Raw genomic sequence first — 18,794 nt, 5'->3', positions numbered from 1 at the left:
GCTCCACCTCCCGGGTTTACGCCATTCTCCTGCCTCAGCCTCCTGAGTAGCTGGGACTACAGGCGCCCGCCACCTCGCCCGGCTAGTTTTTTGTATTTTTTTTAGTAGAGATGGGGTTTCACTGTGTTAGCCAGGATGGTCTCGATCTCCTGACCTCGTGATCCACCCGTCTCGGCCTCCCAAAGTGCTGGGATTACAGGCTTGAGCCACCGCGCCCGGCCGGGAGATGATGTTCTAATGAAAGTGTAATGAAGTTTTATTTTTTAATATCTCTTTTCTGTTTTTCATTCATCTTGCCCTGGTTACTTAAGATTCAGGTCTGTGCCAACTCAACTGAATATTGATATTTTTGTAGTTATTGATATAACTACATTCAGTTTATTCACTGCTGACCATGCCTGGGAGAATCGATTGCTCAAGTGAGGAAAAGTGACACTGGTGATGGCTTTCTTTAGCAAGAGAGCCATTCCCTCAGCAAGGGGGTATGATGGTTTTTCAGACTGCAAGAAAAGGCTCATTTGTGTTTCATATTTGAAGTTAATCCTATTCATTGCATATCTCCATGTTAAAGGTCTAATTAAGAAGACAAAAGAATGGAATTTTCATTTCAATTTAGTTACACAAGTATTTACTGAGCTCATGCTATGTAAACCCACCACGCTAGCTTTGGGGATGTAAGAATAAACCAGATACTGCTTGAAAAGAAATAATAGCCTCAAAATGGAGATAAAGATAATTTAAAAATCACTCCAAAGTAAGGCAGAATCACCTAAGTGCTGTAAGAGAGCTAAGAAACAAAGTGTTGAGTCTAAAAGGAGGGAGCGATTACATGTGGTTGGTGAAATCAAAAACAGTTTCTTAGAAAATATACCTTTGTGGGTTAAGTCATGAGTTGGGGAACTATTCGGTACATGGCAAAATGCTTCCATCTTTTTCTTGTGTGTTTGGCTCTTTATATATGATTTAACCAATTATTTTCTGGCTCCCCACACCCCAAAAAGAAAGTGGCATTTGAGGTGGACCCTGAAGAGGTAGAAAAGAGGAAAACATTCCATGCTGAAATGGAGCAGCATGAAAAAGGGAATGAGTGGAGAACATCTAAGTTGTAAGAATCAGTCTGGTTTTGTTGAAATGAAAGGTGGATATGGAGGCATACTGAGAAATAGAGCTGGACATATAAACTGGTGACATACTGCGGAGACCCTGGGTTCCCATAGGAAGCATTTTCTTGATCTGGTAAGAAACAGGGAGTTGTGTAAGGTGGTGATGTGATCATTATGGTCATTTAGGGAGGTGAACTTGGCACATGTGTAAGGATCAAAGAAAAGAGGTTCAAAGGAGTCTCTTTCAATCTTCCCAACTGCAGGAATACATTCCCAACCTAGGGTAAAGGCAATGGGAATATATAGGGAGACAAGGGTATGAGAGATTAGGGAGGTAAAGTGGCAAAAACCGATGCATAGAAGAGCCAAGAGAGCAGGCAGAAATGAGTCTACGATTTCCGGTCTCTGCAGAGATTTCTGGTCTGGTTGGTTGGAAGAGAAGCTGGTTTGAGGAGGGTTGGTGTGGGGGATTTCTGGATGTGATTTTAGGGCCTATGTAGTCAGAATAGGCCAGATTTTGCTGCCATAAAAATAATCCCAAAATTTCAGTGACTTAACACAACCAGGGTGTACTACATTCATGTTACCTACATTCATGAACTACATTCATGTTACCTCTCCAACATGCTGTTCTAGTCACTCAGAAATCCACATTGCTTCCAAAACTACTACGGCAGAAGGGCAAGGATGTGGCAGACTGTGCACTGGCTCTTAAAAGTCACCCCACAAGCCGGGCACGGTGGCTCAAGCCTGTAATCCCAGCACTTTGGGAGGCTGAGACGGGCGGATCACAAGGTCAGGAGATCGAGACCATCCTGGCTAACACGGTGAAACCCCGTCTCTCTACTAAAAAATACAAAAAACTAGCCGGGCGAGGTGGCGGGCGCCTGTGGTCCTAGCTACTCCGGAGGCTGAGGCAGGAGAATGGCGTAAACCCGGGAGGCGGAGCTTGCAGTGAGCTGAGATTCGGCCACTGCACTCCAGCCTGGGCGACAGAGCCAGACTCAGTCTCAAAAAAAAAAAAAAAAAAAAAAGTAACCCCACAAGTGACACATGTCACTTACGCTCCTATTTCGTTAGCCAAAGCCAGATATGCAGCCACATCTCACTTCAAAAAGAGCAGAGTGCAATTCCTCGTGTGTTTGAAAGGCGGGGAAACAGTTTGTGACCAGCTCTGATGACTACAGACATGTGAAATTTGAGCTATCCAGAAAAAAATTAGAAAAGATAACCTAGGCTGGGTGCGGTGGCTCACGCCTGTAATCCCAGCACTTTGGGAGGCCGAGGCAGGCAGATCACAAGGTCAGGAGATCGAGACCATCCTGGTTAACAAGGTGAAACCCCGTCTCTACGAAAAATACAAAAATCAGCTGGGCATGGTGGCGGGCGCCTGTAGTCCCAGCTACTTGGGAGGCTGAGGCAGGAGAATAGCTTGATTAGTGCCTTTACGAAAGAGGCCCGAGGAAGCTCACTCCCCCTCCCACCATGTCAGGACACCGTGAAAGGAGCCATCTATGCACCAGGAAATGGGCCCTCACCAGACACTGAATTCTCCAGGGTCTTGATCTTGGACTCTCCAGCCTCCAGAGCTGTGAGAAATAAACATTTCTGTTGTTTCTAAGCCACCCAGCCTATGGTATTTTGGGATAGTGGCTGAATGGACAAAGATACTGTGCAATACGAGGGGAGGAGAAGCATACTTTTGAATCTTTCCTTACCGGTGAGCTGGCTTTGCTTCCTGAATGCCGTCTGCTAATGTGACCCCTGAGAAGGAGGCACATATGACATAGGAAAAAGTGAGAAACCTGGTGCCTGGGTCCACAATGGATGCTGGGAAGGAAAAAGGAGGTTAGAGGTAGAAAGAGGAGGTCAGGTGCAAAGATCCTCATCTCTTCCTTGCCTCCTGAGGGAGGTGAGAAGGGGAGAGGGCCAGAGAAACTCTCAGATAGGAGATGACCCTGCATTCTGCCCAGTGTCACACCCACCATGGAAGCAGGGGAGTAGCTGGATGGGCGAGCCTGAGGTTTGGCAAGTAGGAATGTGGCGACATTCAGGGGTTGAGAGGGCTGGCACGCAGCTGAGACTGGAGGTCAAACAAAAAAGTTTTAGAGAAAGAAAACTTTGTACCTGCAGACAAAGTACCAATGCCAGGAGCTGGGGCAGTGATTGCAGCCCAGGGCCCCGACAGATAGCATTTGTCGTAGCTCAGAGGATACAGTATAGGGACCCAGCCTGCACCTGAGGCATGGAAATCCTGGAGGGCAGCCTGCAGACCTGAGGCATGCTTCCCACCACGACATAATCCCACCCCGTCTCACCTCTCCCACCTACCAACCAACCAGACCAGAGCTACCCTGAAAGAGACTGGGTTATTTGAAAGAGGGTGGGTAAATCAGAGGAGACTGAGAAATGCGGCAACACAGTGGGGAGGGAATTCGTCAGGGAGGATTAGATTTGTTACAGAAAAATAAAGAAGGCTGAACACATGGGTTGTGGTGTTAGCACATTTGTGACCCCATTTCATAAAATTGGAGTCAGGGAGAACTATATTGTATAGGGCCAGGAGAGTCAGGGAGAGGAGTTTGGATTTAATTTAGTTGGCAATAGGGAGCCATCGAATGTTTTATGAGCAGGGATGTGGCCTGAACAGAACAGTGCTTTAAGAAGATTAATTTGGGATTGTATGATAGGTTGATTGACAGCAGTACAATTAGCTCAGCAATAAAAGAGTTTTTAAACAAAACGTAAAATTTGTTTTAGTTTTGAACTGGCTTACATTTTGACTGAATTATTCCTTAAAAGATGGTATGACTTTGTTTTTAATGTTTTTTTACAAAGTTAACAAACATGATCCTTAGATCATAGATACTTTAAAAATATCATTTTGAACTCAATACTTAAGGGGGAGAGTGGAGGAGTTACTTATCGTAGCAGAAATGTTTGATTTCCCAAGAGTGACAGGTTTTTCAGTTTGTTTGTTTCAATTACTACTTTCTTTCTGCAATATTTGCAAGGTGACTTTGACTTTCTTCTTCAACCAAAAATGTCAGAACACTTTGAAAAATGAAATGGATACCAGGCGCAATCCTGCATTATAGAGCAATGGATTTACCTTTCTTCCCTGCCTGGTTATTTTAGAAAGATATTATCTTTCTTTTGTCATAGACTGTGTACAAAAAGACACCTTAGGGGGTCTTTTCTTGCCTTCCAAACTGGACTGGACCTGGGCCTTCCAAGCGGGGAAAGAAAAAGAGAGAAAGAGAGAGAGAGAGAAAGAGAGAGAGAGAATGTCAGAACAACAGCTAATGATTACATAGCTCTTATTATTATTCTATACTGTTCTAGGTACATTACTGTATTTAACCTTCGCAGCAGCCAATCTGGTAGATTCTATCAGACATCCATGTGGCAGATGAGGAAACTGAGAGGGATTCATGTTTTTTTTTTGTTGTTCAAGTTTGTGCAGCTCTTACGTGGCAGAGCCAGGATATTTTGGGGAATAGGAAGGGCCGTCATTGTTCTAATATGTTTGGAAACACAAAGATAGCTTAGATTTCTTCTCCTGGTGTCTCTAAAGCTCAGGATTACATAAAAACATTTCTTTGGAAACAACCAAGAAAAGGGGTGAGTTTGTCTCTGTGCCAGGGCTGCAGGTGGCTCTCTCTAGTGGCTGCTTCTCGCACCAGTGACTCCTACAGTAGCAGTAATGGTGCTCTAGTGAGACCAGCTCTGTCTCCAGGTTGCAGAGGGGCCGACGGTGAGAAGAAGGTTTACACGTTGTTCTAAAAGTATTGTTGCACTCAGAGCCACAGATTCCCAAGTCCCCTGTGGTGGAGGAAATGGATTTACATGAAAAAAGTACTTTAGTTCATACAGCTACTCAGGACGATGCTAGATGGGGAGAGCAAAGACCTGTAGTTCCCCCATCCCCCTTTTTTGGTCCATGAGTTGATTTGTGAACTGGAAGGAATGATGAGTTCTTAAGGAAGACGATAAGATTTAAAAGTTCAAGAATCACTGTTTTGCATACATCTGAATTAAACAACAGTGGAGCTGGAATTATTATGATATGTTACCAAAGACATGCAATAGAGAAATTTTGAAATTGTAACTATCATCATATATTTCATTGGAAAATGCTGGGTATGCCCGTTTGACCTGAGATTTGCTTCAGAATATGATTAATGCTATAACTCATGCTCCACCGGACTCAAGCTCTGTGAAACCAGGGTCTGGTGGGCTTTTCTCTGCTATATCCCCCAGTGTCTGGAACATGCCAAATACCTAGAGGGTGCTCAATAAATATTTGTTCCATCAGTGAATGGATAAATGATTTAAATATTAGTCATCCACTAAAAAACCCATAGATCTATTATATCATTTCCTCCTTCACTTCCTTCCCTCTTTTTATCCCTAGCCTCCCTTTCTCCCATCCTCCTTCCCTAACCCTAACCCTAACCCTAACCTTAACCCTAACCCTAACCCTAACCCTGACCTTAACCCTAACCCTAACCCATCCATCTGTTTATCTCTCTGTTTGACCTGGTAACAAGTAGTGTTTAATGGCAAGCTTCTGGAGGAGTAATGACTAAGAAGTGATATTTAAAACTCACGCATGAAAAGATCAACATATTCATTGATATCAAATTATAAATTTTAGATCGTTAAAAAATAAAAAGCAAACAAATATAATCACTTGAGAAAAATTCCTTGCAGGGAAAAATGACAGAGTTGTTATTTGTACCTTATAAGATGGTATAAATCAGTAAATAAAACACTAAGACTTGAAGGAAATGTACCAAAAAGCCTCCACATTTTCTGCAATATTATTATTTTCCAATTTTCCCATATTTTCAGTCATGTGGCTATCTTGCTTTTATTATTTGGAGAGTACATTTCTAAAAATGAAGTACAGGCTCACGCGTTTCACCCCGCCTGACGCTCTTCCCCAGGAGGAGCAGCTCTGGACCTGAAAGCCTGCCCTCCCAAGCCCTATCGCTGGATCCTTGACATGACGTGGCTGAATCTTGTGGAGCTGAGTAAACTTCCACAATTTGCAGAAATTATGAACCAGGTAATACAATAAAGGGCTGGTTGAAAGTGCAGATCTGCAAACCCAAACATACCTGGGCCACTTAAACTGGGGCTTCCTGGCAGCAATTCCTTCACCCAAAAAAGTCAACCACGTACTTTGGATCTGAGGCTCTGTGGCTGTCTGGGAGAGATCTTGGACAGATGGACCTCAGGGTTAACCTCTTCATAGTTACAGGCAACTGTTTTCCTCCTGTGTGGTGGGCATGGGCCATTTTTATATGCCTGTTTGAGTTGCTGCTGGAATCAGAACCAGTAGATGGACCGTTTTATTGTAGACGACTCGTGCTTTTACACTGTAACTTCTGCCTATATAAGTGATTTGTGCAGATTTGAATGTGAGTCAAATTAAGCGGTTGAGGTCCCTCTAAAAAATTAATTATTTTAGTGGTGAAATATAGTGGTGAAAATGGAGAAATAGGTGCCGATTTGCCTGTTGTTTTTTTCTTATTTGAAAATGTACATTGATTACTGTGGATTAATTGTTGAGTCAATTGTCACTGGAAAACAATCGTGCAACTCAGAATAAAGATAGCTGTTTTTTACTGGGATCTGTTGGCTACAACTGCCTGTCACTGAGGGAGCCTGCACTTTCCCAGTGTCAGATGCCAGTAATCATCTCTTTTCTGTGGCCGCTAGTGACTGACAGATGGGGCCATAGGTAGACTGCAGGTTGGCAGAGCCTCATGCTGTAATCACCAATCCCCCACCCAACATACTGTGTTAGCTGCCTCTGTTTGTTTAGTGGCATTTCTGAAACATTGTGTAGACTCTACCTACTCAGCCTGGTTGGGTCAGAGTCAATTGGATAAACTCACTGGGTTCCATCTGTGGATGGACAGTGAGCTTTGTTTTGTAGTACAACCACAGATGAGTCCTCCAAGCCCAAACAAATGCTTGGAAAAAGAAAGTGATCTTGGGCCGGGCGCGGTGGCTCAAACCTGTAGTCCCTGCACTTTGGGAGGCTGAGGCAGGTGGATCACGAGGTCAGGAGTTTGAGACCAGCGTGGCCAACAGAGTGAAACCCCGACTCTACTAAAAATACAAAACATTAGCCGGGCGTGGTGGTGGGTGCCTGTAGTCCTAGCTACTCGGGAGGCTGAGGCAGGAGAATCGCTTGAACCTGGGAGGCAGAAGTTGCAGTGAACTGAAATCATGCCATTGCACTCCAGCCTGGGTGACAGTGTGAGACTCTGTCTCCAGAAAAAAAGAAAAAAAGAAAAGAAAAGAAAGTGATCTCGATCTGGTCAGCGATTGGGTAAGGGAGATGGTCAAGAACCACTGGAAAAATCACTCGAAGCCCACGCCCTCTACTGATGGTTTACATTGATACAAGAATACTTATTATTGTTTGCCTCTGCCAACTAGATGTTAAGTACTCATGAGGTAGCATATAGTAGCTATTACTACTTCCAGTGGAATAGGTACTTTGCAACAATAACCCTGCCACAGAAAAGCAGAGTTATTGACCCTAATTTATAGATGAAATAACGGAGATTCAAAGAGGTTAGGGACTTGCCCAAGACCCCATTGCCAATAAGTGGCAAAGCTCATGCTCTTCCCATGCCATCATGAGTTATTTCTTTCCCACTCCTCTTACACCACTGGATGGGCCAGAAGTGGAGTGAGGGGCAGTTCTCAGGAAGGTTGCAAAATTTCAGTGGAGACCTGCAGTCAGGTGGCCATCAGTCTGGCCTGCCTGGGGGAAGGAAGGGAGGAAGCAGAAGATCAGTCTCCCAGCTGAGTGGGTGTCACGAACTGCAACATCATAATCTCAAAGAGATGCTTCCCTGACCTTGGCATCCCAGGCCAAGGGCCAGGAAAAGGAATGAGAAATGGAGGTGGACATGTAGAGGCTGGAAGTCATCTTATCACCCATCATGGCTGCAGCTCACCCTAGAAGCTCTACTGTGGTCAAGTCAAAATTAGCAGGTGGAAGGTCAGTAGGCAAAGAATAGTCATCCGATTTCTTCCTGTGCCTCAGCCGCAGTTGTGGAGGACACCTGTGAGGGACATTGTGGGCAGGTGCAAGGTAAGGCTGGCAACACCCAGGCCCTGGCATGCAGGCAGCTTCTTTGAGGGTGGCCAACCAGATAGAGCCGATGCAATCTTCAGGAGATAGGTGGCAGTTGTGAAACATTTCAGAAATCCCCTTTATTTGTTTGTTTGTTTGTTTATTTATTTCTTGAGATGGAGTCTCACTCTGTTGCCCAGGCTGGAGTGCAATGGCATGATCTTGGCTCACTGCAACCTCCAGCTCTCAGGTTGAAGCAATTCTCCTGCCTCAGCCTCCTGAGTACCTGGGACTACAGATGCATGCCGCCACGCCCGGCTAATTTTTTGTATTTTAGTAGAGTCAGAGTTCCACCGTGTTGCCCGGGCTGGTCGCAAACTCCTGAGCTCAGGCAATCTGCCCGCCTCTGCCTCCCAAGGTGCTGGGATTACAGGCGTGAGCCACCAGACCCAGCCAGAAATCCCCTTCATCTTTTAGTGCCCCAGGGACAAAGTGGGAGCAACTGAGTTACAGAGTAACTGTTCTGTTATTAATTTATACTCTGTATCCTGTATGATGAATTGTTCACACTATAGATATGAGACTTTGGACAGTTGTTTACCCTGTCTATGCCTCAATAAAAAGTAGGGGTCATAGAGGAAAAGGTGTAATCCTCAGGTCTGGCATAGGGCATCTGTTATACGAGCCTTTGCTACTTGCTATTATTGCTTACTGTGGCTTTTTTATTTTTATTTTTTTATTTTTTTGTTTTTGAGAGGGAATTTCACTCTTGTTGCCCAGAGCTGGAGTGCAGTGGTGCGATCTCGGCTCACAGCAACCTCTGCCTCCTGGGTTCAAGTGATTCTCCTGCCTCAGCCTCCTGAATAGCTGGGATTACAGGCGTGTGCCACCACACCCGACTAATTTTTTTATTTTATTTTTATTTTTAGTAGAGACTGGATTTCTCCATGTTGGTCAGGCTGGTCTCGAACTCCTGACCTCAGGTCATCCGCCCGCCTCGGCCTCCCAAAGTGCTTATAGGTGTGAGCCACCTTGTACCATGGCTTTTTTTAAAAGCACACTTACGTAACCCAGCCTGATTGTTGCTAAAGAGCAGGGATAGGCTCAATAATCTGTGGTTTTCGTACTTAGTCTTGACGGTACTTGGGCTGCAGTGGGCACCTTTTAATGCCTCTGAACACCTGAAGTCCTTTTCATGCTTCTGAACTTTAAGACCAGCTGTTGGAGAGACTCCTTTCGTTATCAGGCTTTAGGTCTCAAGGTGGGGGATCACTAGGAAAATAAAAGTTTTGATGTTGTCATCTATTATTATTTTTAAGTAGAAATCAACATTTAGAGGTCCGGTTATCAGAATGCCCTGTTAGTGGTTCTCAACTGAGGGTAATCTACCCACCCCCAGGGGCATCTGGCCATGTCTGGAGACATTTTTGATTGTTAGGACCCGGGTGGAGGGTGCTACTGGCATCACCAGTGGATAGGGATGCTGCTAAACATTCTACAATGCCCAGGACAGCCTCCCACAAAAAAAAATTCAGATCCAAATGACAATAAAACCAAGCTTGAGAAACCTTGATGTGTGTTTCTTCTGGCCCAGTCATTTGGTGCAGTTAACAAATGGTCCTAATTGTAGCGCATAATGTAGAAAAATAATGGAAGAACTGGAAGGGAATAGTAATATCCACGTTATTCAAGTCATTGATCCTGAAGAAAGGTTTAAACTGTGCTGTTACGCTTGAAAAATTATCTGCCTGTAAAGAATGACCCGCTCAGGTGATTCAGAATCCTTTCTAATATATTCCGATTACATACAGTTCTGTGACTTGCTAATTGGCTTGCTTCTTTTAGATATCTCGTAATGAGAAGGGGTGGAAAAGCTGGTTTGATAAAGACGCTCCAGAGGAGGAAATTATCCCTGATGGTTATAACGATTCACTAGATACCTGCCATAAACTTTTACTTATCAGGTGAGAACAGGCATTATCAGACCTAGAAGCATCACTCATAATATTGCTAAATTACAGATTTTATCTCAGTGAGTTTACTTCACTGTATCTCTGTCATTGAAAGTAACGGGAAAAACCGCAATTACTTCTGTGCCAGCCTAATATTGTAAGAAGTGTATGTACTTCCAAATTATGGCTTGGGATAGCAGTTCTTCAGTTCCTTGACAAGCAAAATAAAATGGTAATGGTGGCAGGGAATGATGTATTTTGACAACATATTAATGATAGTGCTTTTAGCAAAAAGGGTGAAAAATATGCTTTTATTATTCACTTTGTTCATGATTTACCATTGAGTGTAAATCAGTTATTGTTGAATTTATTTCTTTAAAAAAGCAGACCTCACAAAGTTACAAGACAATTAGCTGATAAGCTAAAGTTAAATTGCATTTGAGAAAAAAAACAATAATATTGCACTGAATTCGAAATATATAAATGCTACTTTTGGCTATAAAATGGAAACAGAAGTTTGAAATTGATGTTAAAGAAGAAAATCGCCCTCTCTTTTCACATTTTACATTTTCTCAGTATCCAGTAACTCAGAGACCTTCCACGTTGAAAAAAATCAGTGTGTGTGTATGTGCACGTGTGTGTGTGTGTTTGTATGGTGGGTGGGTAAGGCAGAGGAGTAAAGCAGGGGAGATGAGACCCCTACATGAAAAATGAGAGGTAGAGATATTTTGAAGCGATCTTTGTCTTTTCTAATGTTCTACACCTAAGTTTGCATTTCTTAGAAAAAGCTGTTTCTTAGACATTGTCACCCTTCAAGAGTGGCCAGAACAACACTAATGTTGACCTCATAGTCTGCAGAGTATGAAAGGGCTCCTTTTTTTTTTTTTCCTTTGAGACAGAGTCTTGCTCTGTTGCCCAGGCTGGAGTGCAGTGGCGCAATCTTGGCTCACTGCAAGCTCTGCCCCCGGGTTCACGCCATTCTTCTGCCTCAGCCTCCCGAGTAGCTGGGACTACAGGCGCCTGCCACCATGCCCGGCTAATTTTCTGTATTTATAGTAGAGACGGGGTTTCACCATGTTAGCCAGGATGGTCTCAATCTCCTGACCTTGTGATCTGCCCACCTCAGCCTCCCAAAGTGCTGGGATTACAGACATGAGCCACCGCGCCCGGCCAGGGCTACTTGGTTTTATTGGAACACATGTGTCTATTTTTTAATCCATCATTTAAAAATTAGATCTATGTCAAATAGTACAATCTAGTAGCAAAAAAACAAAACAAAACAAAAAAAACAAAAAGAGTCTGTGGGGCTTGTCTGTGCTTTACCATATCAGTATTAAATGACACTATCCAATGTGTCTGTGTGTGTGGAACTTGCTATGGTGTGCATTACACAAATGGTATGCTACAAATGCTTGCTGACCAACTTACTTTGGGCATCTTTGGCACATTGGTTCCTCCCCTGAAGGATGTGGAGCCTCACAGTGTGTGGCAGGTCAGCCCCTACCATGTGTTGGAGCTGGTAGAGGACACTGTGTTGTTATGGGCTCTGCCCTACTTCTTGCCAATGCCTGGCTGGCACCAAAACCGTGAGATTAAATTTGTGCTCATCCATGGATAGGAAACCTGGCCATTCCTCTTACACGGATGTGGAAAAGTAGGAATTAGCTTGTTGCCCTTTTGCTAATTAAATGTGTGTTTTTACTCAGATAGAAGAAAAAATGAACACGTTTAGTTTATTTCGCTTAACTTGTATTCATTTTTAGGTCGTGGTGCCCAGACCGTACTGTTTTTCAAGCAAGAAAGTATATTGCAGATTCTTTAGAGGAGAAGTACACAGAACCAGTTATCTTAAATCTGGAGAAAACTTGGGAAGAAAGTGATACCCGGACACCTCTGATATGCTTCCTGTCCATGGGATCTGACCCCACCAATCAAATTGATGCATTGGCCAAGAAACTGAAACTGGGTAGGATTAACAATCTACAAAATTTAGCAACACTTCCATATTTTTGTCCCGAATTTTGCCTTTCATACTTTTATAATTGATTCTTAGAAATATATGTAAAACTGAATTCAAAAAATATTAAACTTATTCCTCTTCCATCCTTTCATACCCCCTAAAGTGAGGGTATGATATAGGTATCTTTGTGTAGAGAAGAACACACTCATCTACCATATACTTTTTTTTTTATTGGTTGTGTTTTTAAGTTCTAAGGAGATGGCTGCATTGCATGGATAGCCGACTAAAAAGAATGAACGCACAACAGCCAAAGTTTATGTTATTGCCACGTCTATATAAAATTACGGCAAAGTTTATTTTGTCACAAATTGAAAAACTATAACCATTATTGTAATGCATAGTAATTAGGGATTAATTATTTCATGCTTTCACTTAATAACCATTCAGTACAGGCAGTGTGCTAGATTTGGGGGTACAGAGATTAATACAAACACAGCTGGGAAAGACAGACATGTAAACATGTAATTGAGGGCGATGTGACAGCTGCAGTAAATGTTTCATAGAAGTGGCCGTTCACAGGATTCGGAGCTACTCAGATTGCCTGGGATATGGGGGAAAACATCACATTGATGATATTTGAGTAGGAAGTTAAAAAATAGATAAAATTTACCAGGTGGGGTGGTGGGAGATAGAAAGTTACTCTAGTGGGGAGGAGATGCGCAGAGAAGTTATAAACACAAAAGCGTTTATAAGTGTGACTGAATCAGTAGGATTAAAGGACAGGGATGCAGAGCACATCTTGACAGGATTGTGCCATGCTGTAAGAAGGACTGTTTATCCCTTCCTTCATTCATACTCTGAAAATCTGAATGTTGTTGACATTGCCATTTGCAATCTTCTAGGTTCAGATATCTATATAACTTGTAGGAATAATCCACTCATGTCTTTTGAGTATTTAAGTGATTGATTGTGAATCACTAAATCTATCCTGTGAAGTAAAATTACATTAAATTTATTACATAGTCTATATAAGCATGATATAAAATCAATTCAGTCATGTCCATGTACTAGCCACCTGTCCCTGTGCATAAAACCAAGCTATGGTAGTATGTTCATGTCCATGTCCTCTTTTCTCATCTTGACTTCGCTCTATTTGTTGTCACCACACTGTTCTATATTCTCAGTGGATCAGTGTTCAAATGGCCACGTCTTCTATCTGAACACTGATACCAATGCAAAGAGTGCCCAGGTTATATTGGCAACTGCTCATGGTTAAGTCTCATTAGCTATCTCCAAAGTAGGCAGTTTTGCTCTAGTATTTACTGCAGCACACCAGCTGTCTGAGTTTATCTGAGAGTGATGCCTCTCTAGGAGCCTTACAGTTTGCAAATCTCTCTCAAATCTGTTGCTCTATGAGTGTTTATCCAGCTGCCGCTATGCCTCACTTCTGTCTCTACACAGGTGTCTTTTTTCTCTCTTGCCACTTACCATTCTTCTCCACATGGCAGAACATGTGGCTTCTGGTGGCTCGTGGGCTTCACTGCTTACATGCTCAGAATGTTCAGCACTCCCAGGGAAACTCCTCTTATTGTCTTGGTTCCAAGTCCCAATATCCAGGGAAGTAACTCATTGTCTTAGCTTTGGTCATGCACTCCTTTCTGGGCCAATCATAGCTTTGGTCATGCACTCCTTTCTGGGCCAATCGATGAACTGCTGCTCTGGAGATAGGTTCCTAGTAGAAACCTTATGTATGAAGCTGGAATGGGGGACATTTCTTAGAAGAAGATACAATGCCTAGAAGAAGGAATATTCAACCAGAGTTACCATTTCAAATGTTGTAATTTAAGAACATAATCAAGAAATTCAGGGTCTCCTTGGGGAGAAATTATAACTGACATTCCATGAATACAGAAGGGCAGACTTGTGCTATCTCCTTTAGTTCTATCATACTGCTTTGCTTGGCAATTTGGTGATTTCCATTTCTTACTCCTACTTTACTTTTTCCAACAACAATCCAGGCTTCTATTGATTCCTTTATTAGGATACTGGAACAACATAGATTTGGTTTTGACACTGAAGGATCAAATGAATTTTATGAACAATTCTATTGCCAAATCATTTTAGCAGTATTAGGAAATCTCGTGCTGCTTGCTGCTTTGGGTTGAAAGTCCCAAAGCTAACTGTTAAAATGGAACTGTTACACAGACAGAGCAACATGTTAGTGTAGTCTCAGCTATTAATATTTTATTTGAAAATCTGGATAATAATCATAGGATGCTTAAGGTGAATGTGACTGGAAATCTTGAAATCCAATTACTTTTTTTTTTTTTTACAGATGGGGGAAACTATGGTCTGGAGATAAGGCCCCAGACCTAGTCCATGGCAGATCTGGTTCAGAACTTATGTCAGGAACCCCACTTCAGTGATCTCATTGGTCTTTCTTTTTCATTCCTTCTCATTGTTTTCATTGAAGGAATTAACCAGCTACCTGAAAGTAACATAAGGATGGGACAGAATCAAAAAGTTTTTGTAGAAAAAGAGGAGAAGGGAAACTTTGGGTTATAGATATTGTCTTGTACTGGTCAAGATCTGTAGTGAGAAATCTGGAGCAGAGGAACTCTGCACAGAGTACTGGGTATGTGGGCGAAGTGGAGAAAGCAGATGGATTTAGCATGAGAGCCCTTCTGGGAGCCTGAATAGGGGAGGAGGGAGGTCTCAGAGGAAGGATGGGCTTAAAAAGAACACCTGAAAACGAACAAAAGAGAACAAATACATAAAACCCCCACAGGTACACAAAAGTAGAAGTAGAATAATAATATAAAAACTGAAATAATAATATGTACAGATGAAATATTTTAACATTTTAAATAATAGGAGAATGGCTTATAATTATAGTAATAAATTACAGCAGCTCATCAAAATTGGCAAATTTATAGAAACATATGAGTTTAGAAAATTCCTCAGAAAAGGTAGAAAACCCTGAATAAACCAATAATCAAGGTGAGAAAAGGTAGAAGTTTTAAAATTATTACATCAGCAAAGACTCTAGGCTTGGATAATTTTCTGATAAGTCCTTTAAAACTTTCAAGGACTCTCACATGCTATATTCTGTTCCAAAAGATGGAAAAAGAGAATATATTTTCCTTTTGTTTTATTTATTTATTTTTGAGACAGAGTCTTGCTCTGTCACCCAGGCTGGAGTGCAGTGGTGCAATCATGGCTCACTACAGCCTTAACCTCCCAGGCTCAAGTGATCCTCCTACCTCAGCCTTCCAAGTAGGTGGGACTACAGGCACACACCACTACTCCTAGTTACATTTTTTTGGTTGTTTTTTTGTAGAGGTGAGTTCTCATTATGTTGCCCAGGATGGTCTTGAACTCCTGAGCTCAAGTGATCCTCCCTCCTTGGCCTCCTGAAGTGCTTGGATTACAGGCATGAACCACTTCATCTGGCCCATTTTCCTCTTTATTAACGTTATTCTGAAATAGTAAACTGACCCGGATAGTAACTGCATAAACGAAAGAAAACCAGCCAGGCGTGGTGGCTCATGCCTGTAATCCCAGCACTTTGGGAGGCCGAGGCAGGTGGATCACCTGAAGTCAGAAGTTCGAGGCCAGCCTGACCAACATGATGAAACCCCTTCTCTACTAAAAATACAAAAATTAGCTGGGCATGGTGGCAGGCACTTGTAATCCCAGTTACTCAGGAGGCTGAGACATGAGAATAGCTTGAACCCAGGAGGCGGAGGTTGGGTTGCAGTGAGCTGAGATTGCGCCATTGCGCTCCAGCCTGGGTGACAGAGCAAGACTCTGTCTCAAAAATAAATAAATAAATAAATAAATAAATAAATAAACTGTAAGGATCTTAACTAAATCACAAGCAAGTTGAATTTATAGTGACATCAGCAAGATGTCTCATATCCCTCTACATATCCCTCCCTCATATCCCAACACCACATCAGCAATTCTGTATCCATCTACAGATGAGCTCTCTGCAGGAGCCTCAGGATATAGGTAGAAGGTTGTGAAACCCTATTAAAATCTAAGACCTAGGAGGGTTGTTTTGAGAGTACAAACTGACACCCAAATGGCAGATCTGCCAATTGTGCTTCCAGGTTCAAGCCTAGAAATGGCCCTGCTCCCCAAGGAGTTTGGCTACAGCCCTTTTTGGCCTTGAGCCTGCAACTAAAACCAACTGCCAAGGGTTGTAGGTGGAATCAGGCACACTAGTGTCTCGGTGGAGAGGCTTGTCTGCCTGCCAACATCGATCTTGGCAGTGAACTTGAAAGTTACCCTGTGGCTTGTCTCCAGCCACCCTCAGCTGAGGTCCCAACTCAGAGCTAACAGTGCAAGAGCCCAGAAGGAGGCTTGCTCATATCTAGCAGCCTGGGAGTCTGAGCCTCCAAGAAGGGCTCATCAACCTCTGTACCCCAGCAGATACGAAGGGTGCCCACTGTCAACTCTGGCCCCTCCTGCTGCAGTCAGGGAACTATCCTACTTGTGCAGGGATCTACTGGGAGATATATGCCCTTCTGAGCCAATGAGATGAACTCTTAAGTCATCATCCTCCAGCATATCCCAAAAGGGCCCAGTCTCAGCTCCAGTCCCTCCTGCTGTAGTCAGGAAACTAATTTGTGCAGAGACCTGCTGGGAGACACACTCCCATCTGAACCAATTAGGTGGGCTTGCCAGCTGCTGCCCCACATCAAGTCCTGAAGGGGTCTAGTCTCAGCTCTAGCCCCTCCTGCTGCAGTTGGAAACTATCCCATCTGTGCAGAGACCTGCTGGAAAACAAACTCATCTGGGCCACTGGGACAGGCTTCTGGGCTTGTGTCCCTGACCAACTTTCTCACACAGTTCAGGCATATTGTCCCTAAAAACAAAACAAAACAACAGCAACAAAAAAACTTGTTATAAATATCAGATTTTCTGGTAAGCCTCATGGTAACAACAAAGCAAAAACCTATATTAGATACACTAAAACTAAAAAGTAAGGAATCAAAACATACTACTAGAGAAAATCACTTAACCCCAACCAAGGGAAGACTACAAGAGAGGAAGAATGGAAGAAGAAAGGATCTACAAATTGACTAGAGAACAAGTAACAAAATGGCAGTAGTCCTTACCTACCAATAATTACTTTGAATGTAAATGGAGTGAAATCTATGATTAAGAGACACAGAGTGGCTTAATGGATTTTTTTAAAAAGACTCAGCTGCATGCTGCCTACAAGAGACTCATTTTACCTGTAAGGATACACACAGACTGAAAATGAAGGATGGAAAAAGATATTCTATGTAAATGGGCACCATAAAAAGAACAGGAGTAACTATGCTTATATCAGATAAAATAGACTATAAGCCAAATACTGTAAAACGAAGAAGGCCATTATACAGTGATTAAGGGTAAATACAAGAGTGCACATGCATGCACGCATGCACACACACACACACACACACGCACCCAACATCAGAGCTCCTGAGTATATAAAGATACATAAATACTAATACATATTAATTATAATAGAACATATAATTAATAAAAAATATTAATAGCCCTAAAGGGAGACATAGACTGCAATACAATAATAGTAGGGGACTTCAACATCCCATTTTCAGCAATGGACAAATCACCCAGATAGAAAATCAATAAAGAAATGTTAGAGTTAAACTATACTCTAAATCAAATGGACCTAACAGACATTTACAGAACATTCCATCCAATAGCTGCAAAATATACATTTTTTTAAACAGCACATGGAACATTCTCCAGGATAGATCATATATGAAGCCACAAAACAAGTCTTAACAAATTTTAAAAAATTGGAAAACTACCAAGTATCTTTCTTGACCACAATGGAATGAAACGAGAAATCAGTAACAGTAGGAACTTTGGAAACTGTACAAATACATGGGAATTAAACAATATGTTCCTGAATAACCAATGAGTCAAAGAAGAAATTTGAAAGAAAATTTAACAATTTTTTGAGGCAAATGAAAATGGAAATACAACACACCAAAATCTATGGAATACAACAAAAGCACTTCTAAGAGAGAAGTTTAGAACAATAAATGCCTATACCCAAAAAAAAAAAAAAAAAAATCACAAATAAACAACCTAATGTTGCATCTCAAAGAATTAGAAAGACAAGAACAAATTCAACTCAAAATTTGAAGAAAAGAAATAATAAAGATCAGAGTAGAAAATAAATGCAATAGGAATTTTTAAAAGTACAAATGATCAACAAAATGAAGCGATGTTATTTTTGAAATGATAAAATCAATACCTTTGGCCAGACTAAGAGAAAAAGAGATATGACTGGAAAAAAAAAAAAACCAGATGAAAAAGAAGACATCATAACTGATACCACAGAAATACAAAAGATCATTAAAGATTGTTATGAAAAATTATATGCCAACAAATTGGAAAACTTAGAAGAAATGGGTAAATTTGTAGACAAATCTACCAAGATTGAATCATGAAGAATTAGAAAACCTGAACAGCCAATAATGAGTAATGAGATTGAATCAGTAATTAAGTCTCCCTTAAAAAAAAAAAAAAAAAAAAAAAAAAAAAAAAAAAAAGCCCAGGAACTGATGGCTTCACTATGGAATTCTATCAAACATTTAAGGAAGAAATAATACCTATTCTTCTCAAATTATTCCAGACAATTG

At 41.9% G+C, this 18,794-nt stretch overlaps 1 protein-coding gene across 2 annotated transcripts in view; it reads left to right on the top strand.

Moving 5' to 3' along the window:
- The window catches only part of DNAH8 (dynein axonemal heavy chain 8), a 317,698-nt gene that overhangs the window by 226,575 nt on the left and 72,329 nt on the right, over positions 1–18,794 (top strand). For both annotated transcript variants that reach the window (XM_078000047.1, XM_028847604.2), the window contains 3 exons: positions 6,056–6,177; positions 10,054–10,172; positions 11,924–12,126. In XM_078000047.1, the coding sequence (XP_077856173.1) occupies positions 6,056–6,177; positions 10,054–10,172; positions 11,924–12,126 (444 nt within the window). The remainder of the gene's footprint in view (positions 1–6,055; positions 6,178–10,053; positions 10,173–11,923; positions 12,127–18,794) is intronic.

This window comes from Macaca mulatta, chromosome 4 (genome assembly GCF_049350105.2).
Source record: "Macaca mulatta isolate MMU2019108-1 chromosome 4, T2T-MMU8v2.0, whole genome shotgun sequence".
Classification (NCBI taxonomy): domain Eukaryota; kingdom Metazoa; phylum Chordata; class Mammalia; order Primates; family Cercopithecidae; genus Macaca; species Macaca mulatta.
Note: the sequence above shows the minus strand (reverse complement) of the source record. Positions and strands in the feature narration are given on the sequence as shown.